This window comes from Euprymna scolopes, chromosome 24 (assembly GCF_053919585.1).
Source record: "Euprymna scolopes isolate OS-2025 chromosome 24, ASM5391958v1, whole genome shotgun sequence".
In the NCBI taxonomy this organism is placed as follows: domain Eukaryota; kingdom Metazoa; phylum Mollusca; class Cephalopoda; order Sepiida; family Sepiolidae; genus Euprymna; species Euprymna scolopes.
Genome location: NC_136505.1, coordinates 94,052,809 through 94,074,661, shown reverse-complemented (window position 1 = coordinate 94,074,661; position 21,853 = coordinate 94,052,809). Strand labels below are relative to the sequence as shown.

Below are 21,853 nucleotides of genomic sequence, written 5' to 3'. Positions count from 1 at the left end.
AAAAAATTTTTTTAATTTTTTATAATCTGGTTGACTAGTGTCCATTTGGTAATGATCTGTTGAAAAAAAAAAAAAAATTTTTTTTTAAAATAGAAAGTGGGGGTAAAATTTTTCCGGTTTGCCAATTTTAGGGTTAAACACACTTTTTTATTCAAGTGTGGCTGACTTAAATAGAAGACCCTTCCATTAAAGTCACACAAGCTGTGACGTCATAGAATAAAGTACAATGACTACAGTTAGGCAATAGATTGCCGTTACAAGGATTATTTGGTCGTTGTGAACTGGAGGACCAAATGAAGACTTAACTTTTAAAAAGTTGATTTTTATGGGTATTTAGGTACTGTCTGAAATTTGTCGCGGGCAAGTAATTTTTTTGATTATTTATAATCCCATGTACTTTCAAGTTAAAGTAGCTGCCATTTCTTGTTACATAAGACGCTATGCAACATACACGCTTCAAACAATACAAAACACCCCCTCCCCATATTAAGAATGGTGACTAGTGAAAACAATAAGAAATACATTGTATAATGAAGATCTTAATATCATAACTACTTGTCGGTGAAAATATAACTTATATTCGTTCATACCAAACCTGAGTAACCCTAGAAATGAACTGGTGAGTTTTTGTTTGATCCGCTAGGCCACATTATCTGAGAGGGTGTTTTGTAACTACTCTGTACTTCCCCCTGCCGATCTATATATCTATAAAAGTGAAATTGTCTGTGTGTCTACATTTCCCTACCAAACTACTCTCTCAATTTTCAGTCTACGGACTTGAGATTTGATATGAAAGGTATTGAGATTTAGGGAAAATCTTTTTAATCATTTTTCGGCCAGAAATTTGACTGTCAAGGGTCTAAGTTCAAGGATTGGACCTTTGTAAATGCTACCAAACTCCTCCACCAATTTTGGGTTTAAACACTTGAAATTTTAGATGTAGATTACTTGGATATGGATCAAACTTTTTAATTTGATTTGAGTCCAAAACAATAATGTTAAGGGGTCAAAATTGGGGTCAAAGTTAAAAAAAAATTTGACCTCTCAGCCAATTTTTGGTCTAAACACTTGAAATTTTACATAAAGTGTATTCAGACATAGGGAAAGTTTTTGGCCAAAAATTTGGTTGCCAAGGGGTCAAAGTTCAAAAGATTTGACCGTTGCTGTCTCTATCAGCTAATTTTGGGTCTAAACATTTGAAATTTTACATAAAGGGTATTTAGACATGCAGCAAGCTTTTTAATCAGTTTTTGGGCGAGAATTTGGCTGCCAAGAGGTTAAAGTTACTCTACCAACCTCCTCTGCCAATTTTGGGCCTAAACACTTGAAATTTTAGATGTAGGTTACCTGGACATGAGTCAACTTTTTAATATATATGTATATACACACATGCACATAAAGTTATGAACGGTAACATAAGTGCATACTGCACAAAAAAAATGCAGTTACTTTTGGACCAGTTTCATAAATCCCTCAAGATCAAAGTGTAGTATCTGTTCTGATGCTACACTTAATTTGTCCTTAGTTTGTGCGGAAAGAGAAACCCTTTTATACTAAAGCAATTTTTATTTTTGCCTACTTCCAGAATGCCCTTTTTTGGAGAGCTGGTCCCCTCCTCCTACACACATTAAGAACGACTTTGTGTCCCATTTTGCTCTCATGGGGAAGCAATTAAATAGCAATAGTTGTTTATCACCTAACCGTGACTGCTCTACTTTATTTTGTGATGTCAGCAAGTTACATGACTTTTAGATGAAAATATCATCTATTTACGTTGGTCACGCTTGCGTTTGCCAATTTAGATACTTTTATTTATTTGAATTTTTGTGTTTAACTTTAAAGTGTTTATTTATTTTGAAATAGAAGTAGTGCTGAGTCTTTAGTTAGAACAATAAAAATAACCGACATGAAACGATCATCTGAAGGAGTCTTGATAATTGCTCAAAATTCGAAACAAAATATTGATAAAAATCCATTTAAAGGCCATGTCATTTATTTGGTGGGTTTCCACCAGTATTTATTCAGAAATTACTGCGCTTTTTTTAAAAATTTTTATTTAGTATTTTTAAGTTTTACAATATTTTTTTTATTTATTAAATTGTTAGATGAAAATACAGACAAAACACTTTCTCCCACCCATATTAAGAATAGGTTTCTAAATGTTATTATTTTAGCATGCTACCATCTCTGCATCAGTACTGTATTTTGTTTAAATCTCAATTTTTGAGCGAATATTGAGACTTCTTGGACGATTGTCTCGTTTGCTTTCTTTTTTCTTGTTCTAACTTGGTTCAACACTACTTGTATTTCAAACTAAAAAGTTTTTAAAATAAGTTAATTTTTAACCGATCTGCATAATTTTGAAACATAGAAACTGATTATAAAATTTATCTCTGAATATTTTGTCACTTTATTTAATCGTGTTTGGCTAAATAAAAATGGTAGTCGATTTTGGAGACGGTCACTAATTTCAGGCTTAAAGAGATGATAAAAAACAAAATTTTCCCTACCACTAATCCCAAGTCAGGGGTGTCAGTAAATTATGGTTAGTGGTAAGATACCTCCCCTTTTTTTTTTTTTTTTATTCAAAATTCTTTAAAACTTTTTTAATGAATGAAACCCCAACACATGGGTCGGCCATATTAGAATTTTACTATTATCAAGACAGATATTGATGAAATATTTTATTGAAATAATAAAAAAGATACTTGTATAGAATTTTAACATAACTTTTTTTTTTTTTTTTTTTTAAACCTAAACTGACCTTAACCTAAATGTTAGGTTCAGTTCAAATTCTATAGAAGCACAAAAAATAAACAAAACTCCACTCCTTGGGCCCCCTTGCCATTCACTAGTATTTAAAGAAAAAAAAAAAAAATACTTGACAATTTTCCTTGCTTTTGATACCGGTAGTGTCAAACTAACAATTTAATTACTTAATAACACCTTTCTCACAGAAAAAACGCTATTTTTTTTTTTTTCTATTCTATCGTTATTTTTTGTGAAAAGTACTTGACTGAATTTCAATCTCTCGTTCCTCCTTGTAAAATCTTAGTGCTACTAAATTAGGCAGTCTGAAGATACCAACTTTCAGACCTAAAATGGACCAAGCATTGATATTGTTTTTTCTCGCTTTTCCGTTGCAAAACTCAAGTTATGTTCTGCAAAGCTCAAAACGGAAGCACCATAAAATATTTGAAGATATAAAGAACTTGAAGCATAATAAACTTTTATGGACATTACTGGATTTGGCATTAAATAACCGAAAAAGGATTGATATGCTGTAAAACAAACTAATTCTTGCTACTCACACAGAGGCAGCGGGCAGCACAACACATAGTTTTGCTATATCTCACTCCCTATCACAAATGGTTACGTTTCCAACCCGTTTCCCTGACCAGCAAGAACAACACACATCACTTCTAGATCTGTTTCTGACTACAGTTCCCGAGGATTGTATAACAAATGCTGACAGCCCACTCGGAAATGCTGACCATGCAGTGATAATGGTAGAAATCGCCCTAAATTCTAGACCCAAAACTGAAGAGCCAGTGCTCAAAACGAGATATTATAAAAAGGCTGACTGGGAAGCCATCAGAGATCTTATCAGAGATGCCCTATGGGGAAATATTTTTTCTCTTCCTGCTGAACAGTGCGCAAATGAGATCACTGAATGGTTAAAAACAGCAATTGAAGCACATGTTCCCATGCAGAAATTTTATAGCAATCCCCACTCTCCCCAATGGTTTACTTCGACTTGCGCAACTGCCATTGCTCAAAGGCAGCATGCATACCGCAGATTTAACCGACATAAGTCCAGTTCAAACAAACAGAAGTATATAGAAGCTAGAAGTAATGTTAAGAAAGAAACAGCGACAGCTAAGGGAGAATTTACTGAAACCACTAAAAAACGCATTGAAGCACAAAAATTAGGAAATCGTGACTTCTGGAAAATCTACAACAGTGTAGTAAATAATGGGCAATCAACAATTCCCCCACTAACCAACAATCACGAGGTTGTTTGCTCAGCAACTGACAAGGCTAATATGTTTGCCAGCTGGTTTGTCTCGAACTCCACACTGGACCCTTCCAACCACCCCCTGCCTGACTTTCCTTTGCAGACAGACGCCACACTAGACGATCTAAAAATCACCCCGGCTCAGGTACACGCTATCATAAAAACCCTTGACTCTTCAAAAGCATGTGGACCTGATCTCATCCCAGCTGTGCTATTAAAAAAGTGTTCAGCCGAAGTAGCTCCAGTTCTCTCCTACAACAAATGCCTTAATGAATCATGCTTTCCGGGCTGTTGGAAAACTGCTTCTGTTGTACCAGTATTCAAGAATTCTGGCGAAAGAACTGACCCATCAAATTATCGCCCCATTAGCCTCTTCCCACTTTTTGCCAAAATATTTGAGACCATAATTAACCATGCTCTAGTTCAGCACCTTACAGATGCTAAACTTCTGACTGACAAACAATATGGATTTAAACACGCCCGTTCCACAGCTGACATCCTCACTGTAATCTCTGAACGTATATACCATTCACTGGACAAAGCGGAGGAGGGCAGAGCGGTAGTTCTAGATATATCTAAGGCTTGTGACAGGGTATGGCATGAGGGTCTCCTCAGGAAAATTAAATCATACGGTATCACTGGTAGAATACTTAACATAATTAAATCCTTCTTAGATAAGAGAAAAATCCAGGTTGTCCTTGACGGTCGTACATCTAAACAGTGTGATATAAATGTGGAAGTGCCTCAGGGATCTATCCTTGGACCTCTATTGTTCCTGATATTTATTAATGACCTCCCCGACAAAACTGCCTCTGAGATGGGTATATATGCAGATGACACCACACTCTATAACAGGCATGGCAGGAAAACAAATGAACACATAACTAAAGAAATGGCAAAAACACTAGAGGATGACCTCCAATCTGTAGTGGAATGGGGACATAAATGGATGGTCACATTCAATGCTGCCAAGACTAAACTGGTTTCCTTCCATAGTTACAAGAAACCTTCTCTGCCACCAATAGCAATGGCCAGTGACTCCCTGTCTGAGAGTACATTTTTCAAACTGCTTGACCTAACGTTCACAGGAAACATGAGTTGGAACAATAATATTGAAAATATTGCCAGGGCCGCTGCGAAAAAGGTAGGCTCTCTCTACTGTGCTAGAAAACTACTGACACCTGAAAGTATCCTGTACCTCTATAAGGCCACTATTCGCCCATGTATGGAGTATTGTTGTCACATTTGGGCTGGTGCATCTGCTGCTAGTCTCTCGCTCCTAGACAAGGTTCAAAAGAGAGTCACCAATCTGATAGGCCCTGAACTGGCATTTAAGCTTCAGCCTCTGTCCCATCGATGAAACGTTACATCCCTCTGCCTGTTCTACAAGTATTTTAATGGTGAATGATCTGAAGAACTGCAGACACTTGTGCCCCCACGACGTAGACACCCTCGACAAATCCGACAGGCAGCTAAATCCCACCCCCACACAGTAGAGATCCCTAGATGTAAAAGATCTTTCTACTCCAATAGTTTCTTCCCCAGAACCGCTAGACTCTGGAATTCCATTCCAGGTCCCTGCTTCCTTAACTGTACTGACATGCAGAAGTTCAAGTGTAACGTGAACCTACATCTTGCTGCCCAAATCCCAACATAGTGCCCCAGTAGTTGCTGCTCCTGATAGTAGCCCCCTACACCAAAGTGGCAATGTGCCTTGTTTGGGGTGAAAATGTAATAAAAAAAAAAAGACATTCATAACAAAAACCAACCAACAAGCACCACTGCAAAGAATTTTTATTTTTATATATAACTTATAACGAAGCTAAAAAAAAGAAAGGATGAGAAGCAAGTTTATTGCATTTTTAATATTCTTTTTAATTTCTTTTACAACCATTTAATATGACAAAATGTCTTTCAATAAGTTTCCAGACTTTTTTCATATGGGCACTTTTATTGATAGTATACACATAAAACTAATCCCTTTTGAAGTAATTTCCTCCGGTTGCAATGCATTGATACCGTTCCAACAACTTCTGGAAGACCCTATGTGAGTGTGTCAATGACCCACGTCACAGCCTCTTTAATCTCCTCATTTCTAATAATGACAGCCTCTAAGGTTTTCCTTGAGCTTAAAGAATAACTAAAAGTTACAGGGAGTAAGGTCTGAACTATAGGGATCTGAATTGATCAGCTCAACCATCTCCCTGTTCTCATGACAACGTCTTTCTTTCTCATCTTCTCTTAGCATCCTTGGGACAAACTTTGCACAAATCTCCTGCATTTTCAGTTCCTTGCGAATAATTGTGTGTACAGTTCCCACATTGACATCAAACTCTGATCCCCATCTGGCATCAATTGGGATGGATGGCTCTCGTCTGGGAGAGGCCCCGTGTTTTGACAAGCTTCTGGGTTTGACCTTTACTCCTGATCTGAAATGGAACACGTACATCAAGTCTGTTGCCAAGGTCGCTGGAAAGATGGTGGAATCCTTCTACCGCTCCAGAAGATATCTCACTACTGATGCAATTCTTTATCAATATAAAAGCCAAGTACGTCCAAGGATGGAATACTGCTGCCATATCTGGGCAGGAGCTGCTAAAAACAGCCTATCCTGCCTTGACAGAGTACAAAATAGACTTTGTGGCTTAGTGGGGCATGCCCTTTTCTCTACCCTGCAACCTCTCTCCCACAGAAGAAACGTTGCGAGCCTATCCTTGTTTTATCGTTACTTCCATGGCAGGTGCTCATCTGAACTCCAATCTCTGGTCCCCCCCCCCCCCCCCCCGCGCCAGTCTTTCACGAAAAACACCCGTCTAGCTGAATCCACTGTGAAAAATTTCCCCTACTCTTTATCTGTGCCTAAATCAAAACGTGGATTCCATGAACAAAGCTTCTTTCTTAGAACTGCACGCCTGTGGAACTCTGTTCCGTCTGCCTGCTCCCCACCTGACTACAACTTGGATGTGTTCAAGTCCAACGTTAACAAATTCCTAATGAACCACCCCCTTAAGTAAACACTTCATCAAATCTCCACACTAATGTAATGTACTTGCAATAACCCTTATCCCTGAGTGGCTTCCGGGCCTTGTTAAGTGGTGACCACTGTGTAAAAAAAAACAAAAAAAAAAAAACTGTGCACTTATTGTTTCTATAGACACCCGACAGTCTTTGTCCATGAAATTCTTTATTTGGGCGATCAACTCTGGTGTTCGGACTTCCTTACTCCTCCTACACCTCTCATCATCCCTCACAAACACCCTGCCTTCCTTGAAACTCAAAAACTGGTGCTCGATTCATAGACGATGGTCCAAAAGCAGTCTGAAGTATTCCATACATTTCTGTGACATTTTTTCCAGGTTTAAAACAGAATTTTATTGCATATCGTTCTTCTAAAATGTCCTCACATCCAGATTGCATTTTTGAAATTAACCAGCTGTGACAATTGGACTTTAGTAGAGTGTATTCCAATTCCTGCTGTAACTGTTCATTTGAACCTAAAATCATAAGAATTGGTCAGTTACTCCTAAGATGTACAGCACTAACATACTGAATTTTCAAGAGTCTACGACAGTTTTAAATGCCTGTTAAAAAAAAAAAAAAGAAAGTCTGTTGCATCCCTCTGCCTGTTTTACAAGTATTTTAATGGTGGATGCTCCAACAAACTACAAGCCCTTGTGCCACTTCCACAGAAATACCCCTGACAAATCTGACAGGCAGCAAAATCCCACCCCTACACAGTAGAAATCCCGAGATGCAAGAAAACCTACTCTAATAGTTTCTTCCCTACGACTGCTAGACTTGGGAATTCCCTTCCACGTTTCTGCTTTCCTGATTGTACTGGCATGCAGAAGTTTCAGTGTAATGCAAACCGACATCTTGCTGCTCAATTCCCTACTTAGTACCCCTACAAATTATGTTCCAGATAGTTGGCCCCCTACATCAAAATGGCACTGTGCCTTGTTTGGGGTGTAAATGCAATAAAAAAAAAAACAAACAAAAAAAAACTTACTGACGACACCTCATAAGTTTTTTTTTTTTACTTAAACTCTGTCACTATTTCTAGTAATCACTTTTCCATAGCTACCAACGTAATAGATGTACTGGGACTAAAGCTGCTTTCAGGAGTGCCAGCAACAACTGTAAAAGAGTAATAAAAAAATGCAAGAGAGCTATACGCTCAGTCCGTTAAATCCAAAATAGCTGAGCAGCAGCTTGGTTCCCATCAGTTTTGCCAAATTGCAAACAGGATCTTGAACAGGAGCGTGCATTCTATCCCAACCATCAATGGATCTTAGGTCATCTCGTCAGCATCAGACAAGGCCAAACTATTTGCCAAGAACTTTGCCGCTAATTTTACCCTATGTGATGAAGGCCATCAACTCCCTGTATTTCCTCCTATAACAGACAACACGCTATGCAACATGCAAATATCTGTGCGTGAGGTCGCCAAGCTAATCAAGAACCTTGATTCCAGTAAAACAACTGGCCCTGACAGCATTCCAATTATAGTGTTGAAAAAGCTTCGACCAGAACTTGCCCCCCCCTACTTACAAAACTGTTTAAGCGTTGCCTTAAGAAGTGCTTCCCAACACTCTGGAAAACCTCATCAGTATGCCCTGTATTTAAGAATTCAGGTGATAAGTAATCCCCCTCTCAGTATAGACCAATAAGTCTCCTGTGTGTCATGAGTAAGCTGCTGGAATCCACATTAAATAGAGTAGTAGTCAACCACCTCAGCAGAAATAACCTTCTTAGTGACATGCAATATGGTTTCCGTTCTGCTTGATCTACTGCAGATGTGCTAATAGTTATATCTCATAGGATTAGTGAATCTCTTGACAAAGGCTTCCTTTCTAGGGAAATTGCTCTTGACATATCAAAGGCCTTCGATAAGGTATGGCATAAGAGCCTACTTCACAAGATTTCCAGCTACAGTATAACTAGAAATGTTTTCTCAATAATTAAATCATTTCTCTCTGATAGACTCATAAGAGTAATGGTTGATGGGCAGCAATCAGAGGCCCAGAGTATTAATGCTGGAGTCCCTCATGGTCCATTCTGGGCCCAACTCTCTTCCTGATCTACATCAATGATCTCCCAAAACACACTTAAATCATTTGTTGACATCTATGCTGATAACACGACCATCTACGGCAACACATCAAAGGCCGTAAAGGACAAAGTTCTCTCCTCTGATCTTGAGTACGTAGTACAGTGGGGGGGAAGAGGTGGCTGGTTACTTTTAATGAATCTAAAACCAAGCTCCTATCTTTACATCATCAATGCTCTGATCCTCATCAGGCATCAATTGAAATGGATGGCTCTCGTCTAGAGGAGGCTCCATGTTTTGACAAGCTTCTAGGTTTGATCTGAAATGGAACACATACATCAAGTTTGTTGCCAAGGTTGCTGGGAAAATGGTGGGATCCTTCTACTGCTCCAGGAGATATCTCATTGCTGATGCAATTCTCTATCTATATAAAAGCCAAGTACGTCCAAGGATGGAATACTGCTGCCACATCTGGGCAGGAGATGCTAAAAACAGCCTATCCTACTTTGACAGAGTACAAAATAGACTTTGTGGCTTAGTAAGGGATGCCCTTTTCTCTTCCCTGCAACCTCTCTCCCACAGAAGAGACGTTGCGAGCCTGTCTTTGTTTTATCGTTATTTCCGTGGCAAGTGCTTGTCTGAGCTCCAATCTCTGGTCCCCCCTCGCCAATCTTTCACGATAAACATCCGTCTAGCTGAAACCACTGTCAATAATTTTCCCCACTCCTTATCTGTGCCTAAATCAAAATGTAGATTCCATGGACAAAGTTTCTTTCTTAGAAGTGCACGCCTGTGGAACTCTGTTCCGTCTGCCTGTTTCCCACCTGACTACAACTTGGATGTCTTCAAGTCCAACATAAACAAATTCCTGATAAACCACCCCCTTAAGTAAGACACTTTATCAAATCTACAATACTAACGATTACTACAATACTATCCCATTGAATACTGTACTCACAATAACTTTTATCCCCGAGTGGCTTCCGGGCCTTGATAAGTGGTGACCACCATGTAAAAAAAAAAATTATATAATGAAAACTTGGTGTTTGCCTGTAACAGAGATGGCCAACCTATGGTACGTGCACCATTAACAGTGCATTGCACAGTTATGAGTGGCCAACTGAATTGTGTACATTATGTCTAGCAGAACTTTACATTGCGAGTGAAACAGTCGCATTTGCGAGTGATTTTTCAAAGTGGCGACTAGAAATAATGAAACGCTTATCTTTTTCTTTCACTGACAATCTTCCAAAGCTCACTACTGAGTGAAAAATATCTTTTCAACTTTTAAAAAAAATATAAAACGAACAAAGTTAAATTATTTAGACAAACGTTTAATAGAATAATATACTATTTTTTTTATCGAAGACTGTTTAAAAAACATCTGAAGAAAGAATATTTATAGTTTCAAGTATCAACATAAAATTTGTTGTATATTTAGAATTACGCTTATTAAAACAACACAGAACGAAGATATCATATTCTAAAAATCATGTGGGTTTGGCTAGTAACTTTTCTATTTGGCTAGTAAACGAAAATATTTAGTCGACAAAGGTCAACTAAAGATAAATTTGTCCATGGAGCCCTGTCTAGATTTATAAATATGGGAATAAAAGCCGAATAAGGGTAATTAAGGGCTCACTCGAAGTGGAATTTTGTCTTCATGATCAAGAAATTTTTTTTTTTAAATTCCTATTTTTTTGATTACCACATTTGGCTACATGCACTGAAAATCACTAATTTGATTATAGTTTGATTAAAAAGCAAATAATTTGTCACTTGTCTTTATTTTTTTCATATTTAACTAGCTTTTCAAACTCAGTTTCATGCTTGAATCGCATTTGTTCCAGCAATTCTATGGATTAAAACTACATATTAATTAAAGCAGTTTTATAACAATTTGGTTCAATTCATAATTTAATGACCAAGTGGCACTGTGATAATTGAATTTAATTTTTTAAAGTCCTATTTTAAAATACACACGCACACACAAATCAGACACAGGTGAACTTAAGGGAACAGCGAGGATACTAAGAGGAGCTCTCGGTTGGTTTCAGGACAATGTTGGCAGCTGGTTTGGTTGCCCCATATCCAGTATTACAATCTTCAAAGGAAGAAAATTAAAAAAAAAAAAAAAAAGTGTGTGGCAACCTTGGTTGAAGTGAGTGTTCTTAATGATGGAGGCCTGAACAGAGCTGAAAGGGAGAAACAGACCAAATATCAAGGTCTCATGTATGATATGGAAAGAAACTGGAATCTTAGGGAGATATCAATCATACCAGTTATTATAAGTGCTACAGGACTTACGAAGAAGAACCTGAAGTCCTACCTAACTAATATTCCTGGTGAACCAAGTGCAAAAGAAATCCAGACAATTGCACTTAAGGTAACAGCAAGAATACTAAAAAGAGCTCTCGGTTGGTTTCAATAAAAAGCAGGACAATGTTGGCAGCTGGTTTGGCTGCTCTGTACCCAGCATTACAATCTTCTTCTATTTCTTGTTCTCTTTCGGTGGAGGAGAAATCCTTCACGACTGAGACAATTTTTATTTTTGTACCTTTTCTCCACATTAAAAAACGACCCTAGTGTCTAACTCTGTCCCGTGGGGAGGCATAGTAAATAGGTACAATCTTCAAATAAAGAAAATTAAAAAAATGCAAAACAAAATGATAGCCAGACTCTGTAATTTATCAGATTTTTTTTTTAAATGGAGTTGGGCATCTGCTTTCTTTTTGCCTCTCCACACCTCATTCTGTTGGTTGTCATTCTTGTCTCCTGGTTGCTGCTTTATCGATCCTGTCTCTTACTTTTTTATTTATTTTTTTTTTTCAGGTACAACGCCCAAAAGAAATACGAAGATGCTCTTGAACTTTTATACACTGGTTCACTGACGTTGTTGAAACACAATCAGGTAAGTGTTTTTCAGACTCTTATCTAGCCCCCCCCCTCTCCTCCAATGATATCACACATCATTATTAAGAGACATCAAATATATATGCCATTTTGATAAAAATATTTAATATTAGAACTTGTACAGTGTACAGACCACACTGAAATAATGTTATTTAGAAAGTCATTCTTAACATGAGACGAGATAGACTAAAATATTTGTATGGTTGATAACAAAAAAGCATGTAAGAATTTTTTTTTATAACCAGATTTTCAAAAAAAAAAAAAAAATCGATCTGGAATAAAAATGAACAAAAACAAAACATCTGTTTATGCCATACTTATCGCTGTTGCTGCTGCTATTATTACTAATACTACAGAAGTCTTGATTCAAATTCATAACGATTTTTTCAAATATTATGTTTTTAAATTGCTACGTACCACTAGAGAAAACACTGTCCAATCATTTTTTTAACAAATAAACATAGTAAAAAGATTGTTTTATTTAATAGTGAGTGTCCGAAGAAAATTTCTTTTCAAAATTTTCCGTTTTGAAATCTTTTTTTTAACACAACAAAAAAACGAGTGGTCAAATGAATTTCAGACACTCGAAATTATTAAAAATGACATCTCTTTTGGCTAATTTCCAAATTTCATTAAAAAATTCTTAACAGAAACACGGTATGAGTGTTTACAAATCAGGGGTGGGTCATTACAAAATCTTACCGAAAATGCTGTTTTATGATGTTCACATTTTTATCACTTTATTTGCTTAAAACTCTAAAAATATATAATTTATGTTATTATTTACTACTTTATTTGAAAGTATGTTCATTTCTGAACAAAACGGTGGTATTTTAAAGACTTAAAGTGCTTTGGTTTTTAAAATATGACTGTTTAGCAGAAACCCCTTGAAATCTGTGATTATCCAAAGCGTTTTATTGGCCATGTGTATTGCTAGTTATATTTGACATTTTCTGTTCCAAACTTTGACAAGGATAAAATATGCATCGAATGTCTCCATGCAATGCTACATGCAGTGATAGTGAATTACTATAATAATTTATTAAAACCTATCTTTTAAAGTCGTTATGTAAATTATACTTGCTGTTTATTCTGGGAATGTCCATTTATTTCTTATAACTCAAACGTGTCGTTTCATATCTAATCAAAAGATAAAAGAAAAAGTTTTTTAAACATTCTTTTCAATTTATACTAGCCTGGGTACCCGGCGTTGCCTGGGTGTTTGGAGGTGTGTGTTGAGCAAAAAAAAAAAAAAAAAAGAAAGTGGTAGTAGGAAGGCAGACTCTAACCCGTGATGCTAAGGCGGAAAAGAAAGTGAAAGAAAACCTGACGTCTTACCCCTACTCCATGATGCGACCGGAAGTTCAGAACGTTGAAATTAGTAAAGTCATTACAACCGATACAATGACTTGCCAAAATGATGACGCAAAAAAAAAATGACGCTCCTTATAGAAAACTGCCCAGTTGAGGGTGAAGGAATTAATGTTTTTAGCCAATTTTTCAATATTTGTCGTCCGAAGGGTCAAGCTTCAAAACGATACCAATCTTGTGAAAATCTGTCACCTCTGTTGAAAGTTTTAGGCAAACATACAAGCATACGTACATACATATATATATACAGACAGATGAAATTTATATAATATACTAGCGAGGGTACCCGGTGTTGTCTGTGTGGTGAGGTGTGTGTGGGGAGGGCAAATGAAAACGAAATAGAACATGAAGAATAAGCGAACCTAATAACCCTGTTCAAATATTATACTAAAAAAAAAACAACGAACGTGATGCAAAATAAAGAATAAGAGAACGATGTTAAAATTTCTTTTAAAAAAAATCAGTAAAACAACAAAAAAAAAACAGCGAATGTGATGGAAAAAATAAAACAAAATGAACGGAAAAATGGCATAAATTACCCTGCTTCAATATTAAAACTTTAAAAAATGGAAAAAAAATATATCTGACATCTCGGTTCGAATGTGCAATCTTAAGATAACGACGCTGCTACTACACTGGTTGGTTTATGACTGCGTGAGTGAAATTAGGTCATTTATTTTATTTTATATTTAAACTAATTCAAAAAGGGACGTTTTTTTTTGCACATGCGTCTATAGGTAAATTGTCATGAAGGAATGATTTTTTGCTACCCCTCCCTGTAGAAAAGTGTCTAGTTGAGGGTGAAGAAATTGTTTTTAGCCAGTTTTCCAACATTTGTTGTCCAAAGGGGCAGGCTTCATAATGATTCTGATCTCATGAAAATCTGTCACCTCTGTCAAAAGTTTCAGGCAGGCAGGTGTTTATAGGTGTAAAAGAAAAAAAAAGTTTTCTGAATCCTTGTGGCGAAGGTGGAAAAACAGCGTGATAACTTACCTCGATGCTACGAAGGCAATGGAATGAGTGGATGAAATGAAATGATTAAAAAGTTATGTGACGGGTGCGTAAATTTAATGAGATCAAACATCACGCCATAGGGGTAATGAAATCCCGCACTTAATTTTGTCTGGGAGGCAGTTTTTTTGGTTTTGTTTTGTTTCCCCAGTGAATGACACCGCTGCAAGTTGGTGTAGGGCTAAAAAGGGTACCCTGTGTAAGAAAGGGAAACTAAGGGGAGTAATGAGAAGTCATGACAGTTGTGTTTGTGACGTATGCTTTCGATATGTGGGCTCAGTATCAAAAAAGACTTTCCTAAAGCGAGGATAGATAAGAAATTTTAACTACTTTTCGAACTCACCTCTTATTTTGATCTTTTCGTTTCTCTCCTTGATTTTTCCAAGTTGCTTTAAATTGTCTGTGGGGCCGCAATTCTGCTTCTTGCAGGCCACATGCGGCTCACGGGCTGCATGTTTTACATGCCTGATCTAGGGAGCTATATAAATATTTTAAGAAATAGTAACCCAATCAGGATTGATTATTTTGATTCTTTAAACTACTGTTCTCATCTTGAGCGTAATTTTCACAATGTTAATTATATTTGGCGTCTTGCCTCTTTCCTGATTTTTTCTTTGTGACCAGTTTGACCTCATCGGCATTTGCCTGTGCTTTTTTCCACACTAACCATCATTTCATCATTTCATCATTGTTATCTCCAAATCCTTCCTGTTATCTCCATGGTGATTCTCCCCAGATCTTCTTGGTACCTGTCTGCGTGCCTGCCCCCTGCAGATCTTCTCAATGCCCATCTGGTGGTCTCAGTGCCCGTCTGCATGGCCAACCGCCTCCAAATGTTCTCGATGTCTGTCAGCGCAGCCATCTTTCTCAGTGCTCTTGTCTCTGGCTCTTCCTCATGCCCCTTTGCAGTCAGTCTCTTAGGGTCTGCCATTTGTTGCTCTTTCTGCGGTCAGAGTTGGGCCCCCCGTCCCTCCCTGTGATCAGTGGTCCTGGATATGACCTTAAACTATATCCAGTGGTGAAGCCCCAGCTTGTGGGCTTTGGGGAGTGTGGAGCCACCCTTTAATTGCCATTGCTCCCAGGTCCACTCTGACCCGGAGTGGTAGTACCTGTTAGGGTCCCAACTATGGGTTAAATAGAAACTGACTTGGAAACACCAAATATATTCTATTAAAAAATTTTTCTTAAATCTTTGGATTCGGTATTAAATAACCTGAAAAGGGTTGATATGCCGTAAAGCAAAAAACAACCACTCTGCGGTCAGGGTTGGGCCCCCCCCCCCCCCCCCCCCCGTGTCCCTCTCTGCGGTCAGGGTGGGCCCCCCCCCGTGTCCCTCTCTGCGGTCAGGGTTGGGCCCCCCCCCGTGTCCCTCCCTGCGGGGTTGGGGCCCCCCCCGTGTCCCTCCCTGCGGTCAGGGTCCCTCTCTGGTCAGTCCCTGAACTCTTGTTCATAAACACTGAAATTGACTGATGTTTATGAACTCCTCTCTCCTTGCACCATTCCAACTCTTTGATTTTTTTTCTCATCTGCAATGCAACATGAATCTTGATTTGAATATTTTTAGAAGGAAAATGCCTCACTATTTGCTTTACAATTTGGTTAACATTTAAAATTTATCTTGGAAAAAAAAAAACCCAAAGAAACTTGACATTTGTTTTGGAGACTTAATTTGATAAATTGCTGTTAACGTTTTCTTGTCTGACACTCATTTGGAATGTTTTAATCGATAGACAATCTTGTTTTCTTCGTTTAAAATAGTTGCAGTTGGTGAATTTATCCCCACCCCTCCAAACCAAGGAACCTCCATTCAAACAAAAGAAAAAAAAATTATAGCACAAAGTCTTCTAATAGTACATGACAATTTAGCATGTATGTACTTCAAATATTGAGCACTTTTGGAGTCCGTATATACTATTTATCACATTTACTAAAAACTATTTGCAAATATCTTTCATTATGTGTGTGTGTGTGTGTGTGTGTATATATATATATATATATATATATATATATAAAGCTCAATAGAAGATGATTTTTTTTATTTTTTTAACATCTATATATATATAAAAGGCAAAATGTGTGTGACCATTTCGTGTATGTCTCGCAAAGGCTTTTCTCGCACACGGTCCGGGGTAGGGGGGTGTAACGATCACTTAGAAGTGTTTATATAGGCCGTAGATAATAACATCTGGGATTTGAGAACGCATGTAGCGTGTAGATTTATTTGTGTTGATTTTTACATAATTATTGTTATTTTGGCTTCTCGCGTGTTGATTGGGCTTTTTCGTATAAAAAGCGAAACTAATTCAAAGTTAACGTTCTCGGCATCGCGCCGAGGAACGTCCAGAAGCAATCAGCTTTGATCAATGTGGGGACAAAGTCCTCTCATATCAGACAATTGCTAATCAATCGGGAAAATGGGGAGCTGGTTTCTCCCTCCCCACATCTGTTGGAGAAAAAACTTGGGTAAACAAACCCAAGTTAACTGCGTGACTTCTATTTGACCTCAATAATTAGATCAAATAGAAGCAGCAGAGTTAATTTTTATTGCTGCCACCTGTCAACAGTTAAATAAATTCAAACGTATTTCTCTTGTATGTCTCCGTGGCCCAGTGGTTAATGTTGTACATCTTTTTTTCACACTTTCATTTCCAACTTTTCCTCAAGGGTTCGGGTTTGATCCTCATACTCACCTACCAAAACTTTTTTTTATTATTATTTTACCCCCCCCCCCCCCGAAGTTTTGATTTACCTCAAAACACCCGGGCATCGCTGGGTACCCCTCGCTAGTCTATATATAAAAGCGAAAATGTATGTATGTATGTTTGTGTGCATGTTTGGATGTCTGCTAAAAACTTTCGACAGACGTGACGAAAATTCACAAACTCGGTATCACATCGAAGCTCCATCCTTTGCTCGAAAAATTGGCCAAAAACGTTGACTTTTTCACCCTGAAATCGACAATTTTCGACAGGGGAGGGGTCAACAAAATCGGTCCTCTCGTGACAATGACCGATTCTACGCATGCGTCAGATGACGTTGTGACCTGATTTACTTTAAATAGTTAAAAACCGAACAAATTTCATGTACGTCGCTTTAGCTCAGTTTGTTAAGGCCTTGGTTCATTATCTAAACATTTTGGGTTCGAATCATGGTGTGAGATGTTTTTTGTTTTTTTTACGATTTTTTAAATTTAAATATTGAACCAGTGTTTCGTTTTTTTTCTTTTTTTTCTTTTTTTTTTACTTCGCTTATTATTAGCGACACCCAAAAACACCCGGGTACCCACCGATTTTTTAAATTTTCATATCGAAACAGGCTTATTGAAGCCATTTTTCACGTGTTCGTTTTTCTGTTTTCATCGTTCGTTTGCTTTACGTTTTTTTTTGTGTTTTTTTTCCCGCTTAAGTGTTAACGTTGTTTTCTTTTTTTACTTCGCTTATAACAAACAAACCTACGTCGTCGTCACGCTCGACGACTTCCGGCCGCGCACCTGTCAATTTCGTTCTTAAATAAATTCAAACATCTTTCACTAACTCATTCTGGCTGGCCGATTTTATTTTCAAACTTCGTCTCAGGGCTTCGGGTTCGATCCTACACCCCCCCACCCCTTCCCGAGTTCTTTTTACTTTACACCATACACACCTACAAACACCTGGGCAACACCGGGTATCCCCGCTAGTTGGATATAAATCTCATTTGTTATTTAAGTGTATGTATGTCTGCCTAAAACTTTCGACAGAGGCGACAGATTTTCACGAGATCAGTATAGTTTTGAAGCTCGTCCCTTCAGACGACAAATATCGAAAAATTGGCTGAGAACATTAATTCGTTCACCCTCAACTGGGCACTTTTCTACAGGGAGTGGTCGCTTTTTTTGTCGATATTTTCGAAAGTCATCCCTTCTTTTCGATTGACTAGCCTTAATTTGAATCTTCATCACTTCTGGTTTGGACAGAAAAGATGTCACTTTTTTTCCTCCTTTTTTCCTTTTTTTCCTCTTTTTTTTCCTCTTTTTCCTCCCTTTTTTCCTTTTTCCCCCTTTTTTCCTTTTTTCCCCCTTTTTTCCTCTTTTTTTTCTCTTTTTCCCCTCTTTTTTTTTTGCTTTTTTCCCCTCTTTTTCTTTTCTCTTTTTTCTTCTTTTCTCTTTTTTCCCCTTTTTTTTCTTTTTTCCCCTCTTTTTTTTCTCTTTTTTTCCCCTCTTTTTTTCTCTTTTTTCCCCTTTTTTTCCCTCTTTTTTTCCCTCTTTTTTCCCTCTTTTTTCCCTCTTTTTTTCCCTCTTTTTTTCCCTCTTTTTTTCCCTCTTTTTTTCCCCTCTTTTTTCCCCTCTTTTTTTCCCCTCTTTTTTTCCCCTCTTTTTTTCCCCTCTTTTTTTCCCCTCTTTTTTTCCCCTCTTTTTTTCCCCTCTTTTTTTCCCCTCTTTTTTTCCCCTCTTTTTTTCTCCCTCTTTTTTCTCTTTTTTCTCCTTCTTTTTTCTCTTTTTTCTCCCTCTTTTTTCTCTTTTTTCTCCCTCTTTTTTCTCTTTTTTCTCCCTCTTTTTTCTCTTTTTTCTCCCTCTTTTTTCTCTTTTTTCTCCCTCTTTTTTCTCTTTTTTCTCCCTCTTTTTTCTCTTTTTTCTCCCTCTTTTTTTCTCTTTTTTCCCCTCTTTTTTTCTCTTTTTTCCCCTCTTTTTTTCTCTTTTTTCCCCTCTTTCTTTTTCTCTTTTTTCCCCTCTTTCTTTTTCTCTTTTTTCCCCTCTTTCTTTTTCTCTTTTTTCCCCCTCTTTCTTTTTCTCTTTTTTCCCCCTCTTTCTTTTTCTCTTTTTTCCCCTCTTTCTTTTTCTCTTTTTTCCCCTCTTTCTTTTTCTCTTTTTTCCCCTCTTTCTTTTTCTCTTTTTTCCCCTCTTTCTTTTTCTCTTTTTTCCCCTCTTTCTTTTTCTCTTTTTTCCCCTCTTTCTTTTTCTCTTTTTTCCCCTCTTTTTTTTCTCTTTTTTTCCCCTCTTTTTTTTTCTCTTATTTTTTCTTTTCTTTCCTCTTTTCTTTCTTCACGTTCTTTTCCTCCTTTGCGGTATGGGTGCGAGCCTGCTTACTACCACTTTGTTTTTTGCTCAATACACACCTGCAAACACCCGGGCAATGCCGGGCACCCAGGCTAGTGTATTACTAAATAATAAGATTGCAGTCACCATGCTTTATTAACCTTTCTAAATTTAAATACTTGATGGAACGTTTCGTTGTCACATGAGCAACTATGATATAAAATCATATATTCTCGATTTTCAATGTGCGGACGAAAGTACAAAAACTTGTGCCCAAAAATATCAGAAAACAAAAATATTTTTTGACATGGGATCAATTTTAAAAATGTCCCTGCCCAATTTAAAGATTTTTTTTTTGTCTTATGAGGAATTGATTGGTTCCTTTTCATCCATGGTTCAATAGTGGGGATGGTGCGGGTAGATGCTTGTGTACCATGGTGTGAGAGTTGGCTATGTGGGTGTGGGTTTTGGTGGTGCCAGAGGTGTGTACTTCTTCGGGAGAGGGGTGGAGAGACTATCTTTACTACTTGTCCTCTTTTTGTTCTGAATCAGGGTAGGAGCAAATTAGTGTGTGTCTCTTCCTTGCTGGCTCCGCCCTTTTTGGTCTCCTTCCCCTCCCAACCAAGGAGGGATTCACTCTCTCTTTGGCGACGGACGCAAAAGCAAAGACGTCACATTTTTTTAAACGAAGGTTTAAACTAAGGCTGGTCAATTGAAAATAGGGGATGACTTTAAAAAATATCAGAAAAAAAAAGCCTAGTAGTCTAGTATTGGTTCCGCTGTCATAAGACTATCCTCCCAAGGAATTACCCCCCCCCCTCACTTTTTTTTTTAATAATGTGAAGTGAATCCTTTCAAAGGTTATATCCTTCATCGTGGAAAGGAAGGATAGCATAGTATCCAATTTGCTGTTGTAAGACCATTCTTCCATGCCGTTCTACAAGGGCTGTTGCCTGTTTGTTGTGTCTGCACGCACAAGTTGTATTTCTGTCTTTGTGGATCGCAGTTGTATTTTGTGAAATATTTTTCTACTTTGACCATTTTTTTTTTATTTTTGCTTATCTTTACAGCAATGCAGTGGAACCGACTTAGCCTCACTTTATATAAATACATTACAGACTTCAGGGTCTCCAGTTGGCGAAGATCCTGTCGGTAAGTATTTGGAAAAACAAAAAGAAAAATTTAAAACTTTTTGGTAATGTGAAGCAATAATGATGATGATCCACAAGAGGAAAAGTTGGATGCTGACTTATTGACTGATCGGACACATCGTCCCACCATTTTTGTTGGTTGCTGATGAACGCTTCTCTTGGGGTGGGAGTGGGATCGTTTCCTTTTTCTGTGGTGATGTATAAGTAAGAGTTTTAGAGTCTGATCATATTCGTTGTTCTAGGAGCTGAAAATTTTAGGATGTGGAGTTGACCATTTTGTCTTTAAAGTCCTTTTATTTAAAAGCAATTTTTTGTTTTCAAATTCTTAGAAATTATTTTGATTAAAAACGCAACAAAAAGTTTAACTAGACTTTAAAAACTATTTGAAACATTAAAAACATTAATTTATAGTGTGTGTATATATATATATATATATATATATATATACGTGTGTGTACACACACACTAGCAGGCTGCCCTGCATTGCTTAAATGATTTTATTTATGCAGATTATGTATCTATTATAATTCTCTATCAATTCGTATATTGAACCTAATATATAGTAGTGATATCAAAATTATATATGTATATACTGTGAAAGCAAAATCAAGACTTCAAAAAGTGTATTTCATTTTACGTTACAATTGTTTCCATGTCCAGTTGAACAATTTCAAACATTATATCGTTTGAAAATTTTCCAAAACCAGCATTTCTTCAGACTTGATGAATAAACACACTTTTGACAATAGAGCATTTTTTGAAGAGAAAGAAAAAAAGAAAAATTCCCTTAACGGGAAAAGCACGTGAGAAACATTTACCTTTGTTATAGATATGGAAAATCCCATTTAAATATTAATATATCACCTAATTTTTGTATCCTTATTTAAGAGCAGTCATGAGAAGTTTTCATAGAAAACCCTAAGCCATTTAAAAAATTTTTTTATATATCCCATTTGTTGAGTTCCTAAATTAGATCTCGCTGTTTCTTTATTTCCCAATAATTAATTTTTTATAAAAAAGAATTTTTAAATTTTTATTTCCATATTTATAGTATGGCCGTAACAACCTTTCAATAACGTTACGGTTAATTTTAGTTTCGTATTAGTGGCAAGTAATGTTTATAGGTTATCGTTATTATAGTACTTAGATGTAAGACCATTTTAGGTTTGAAGTTTAATTGAATGTGAAAATAAATAAAAAGACTGTATTATATATAAATCCTTGTATAACGTTTCGAGGGAGGTATTCTAATCTATTTATTATTTAATGTTTAAAATTTATTGTCATTCTACTTGAATGTGTTTTCATATCGTTTCTAAAGACAA

The 21,853-nt window shown here is 37.0% G+C and overlaps 1 protein-coding gene across 1 annotated transcript in view; it reads left to right on the top strand.

Moving 5' to 3' along the window:
- Positions 1-21,853, top strand: part of LOC145246851 (Golgi to ER traffic protein 4 homolog) — a 61,712-nt gene that overhangs the window by 8,482 nt on the left and 31,377 nt on the right. Inside the window, exons 2-3 of the mRNA XM_080108698.1 lie at positions 11,901-11,979; positions 20,448-20,529. Of these exons, the coding sequence (XP_079964824.1) occupies positions 11,901-11,979; positions 20,448-20,529 (161 nt within the window). The remainder of the gene's footprint in view (positions 1-11,900; positions 11,980-20,447; positions 20,530-21,853) is intronic.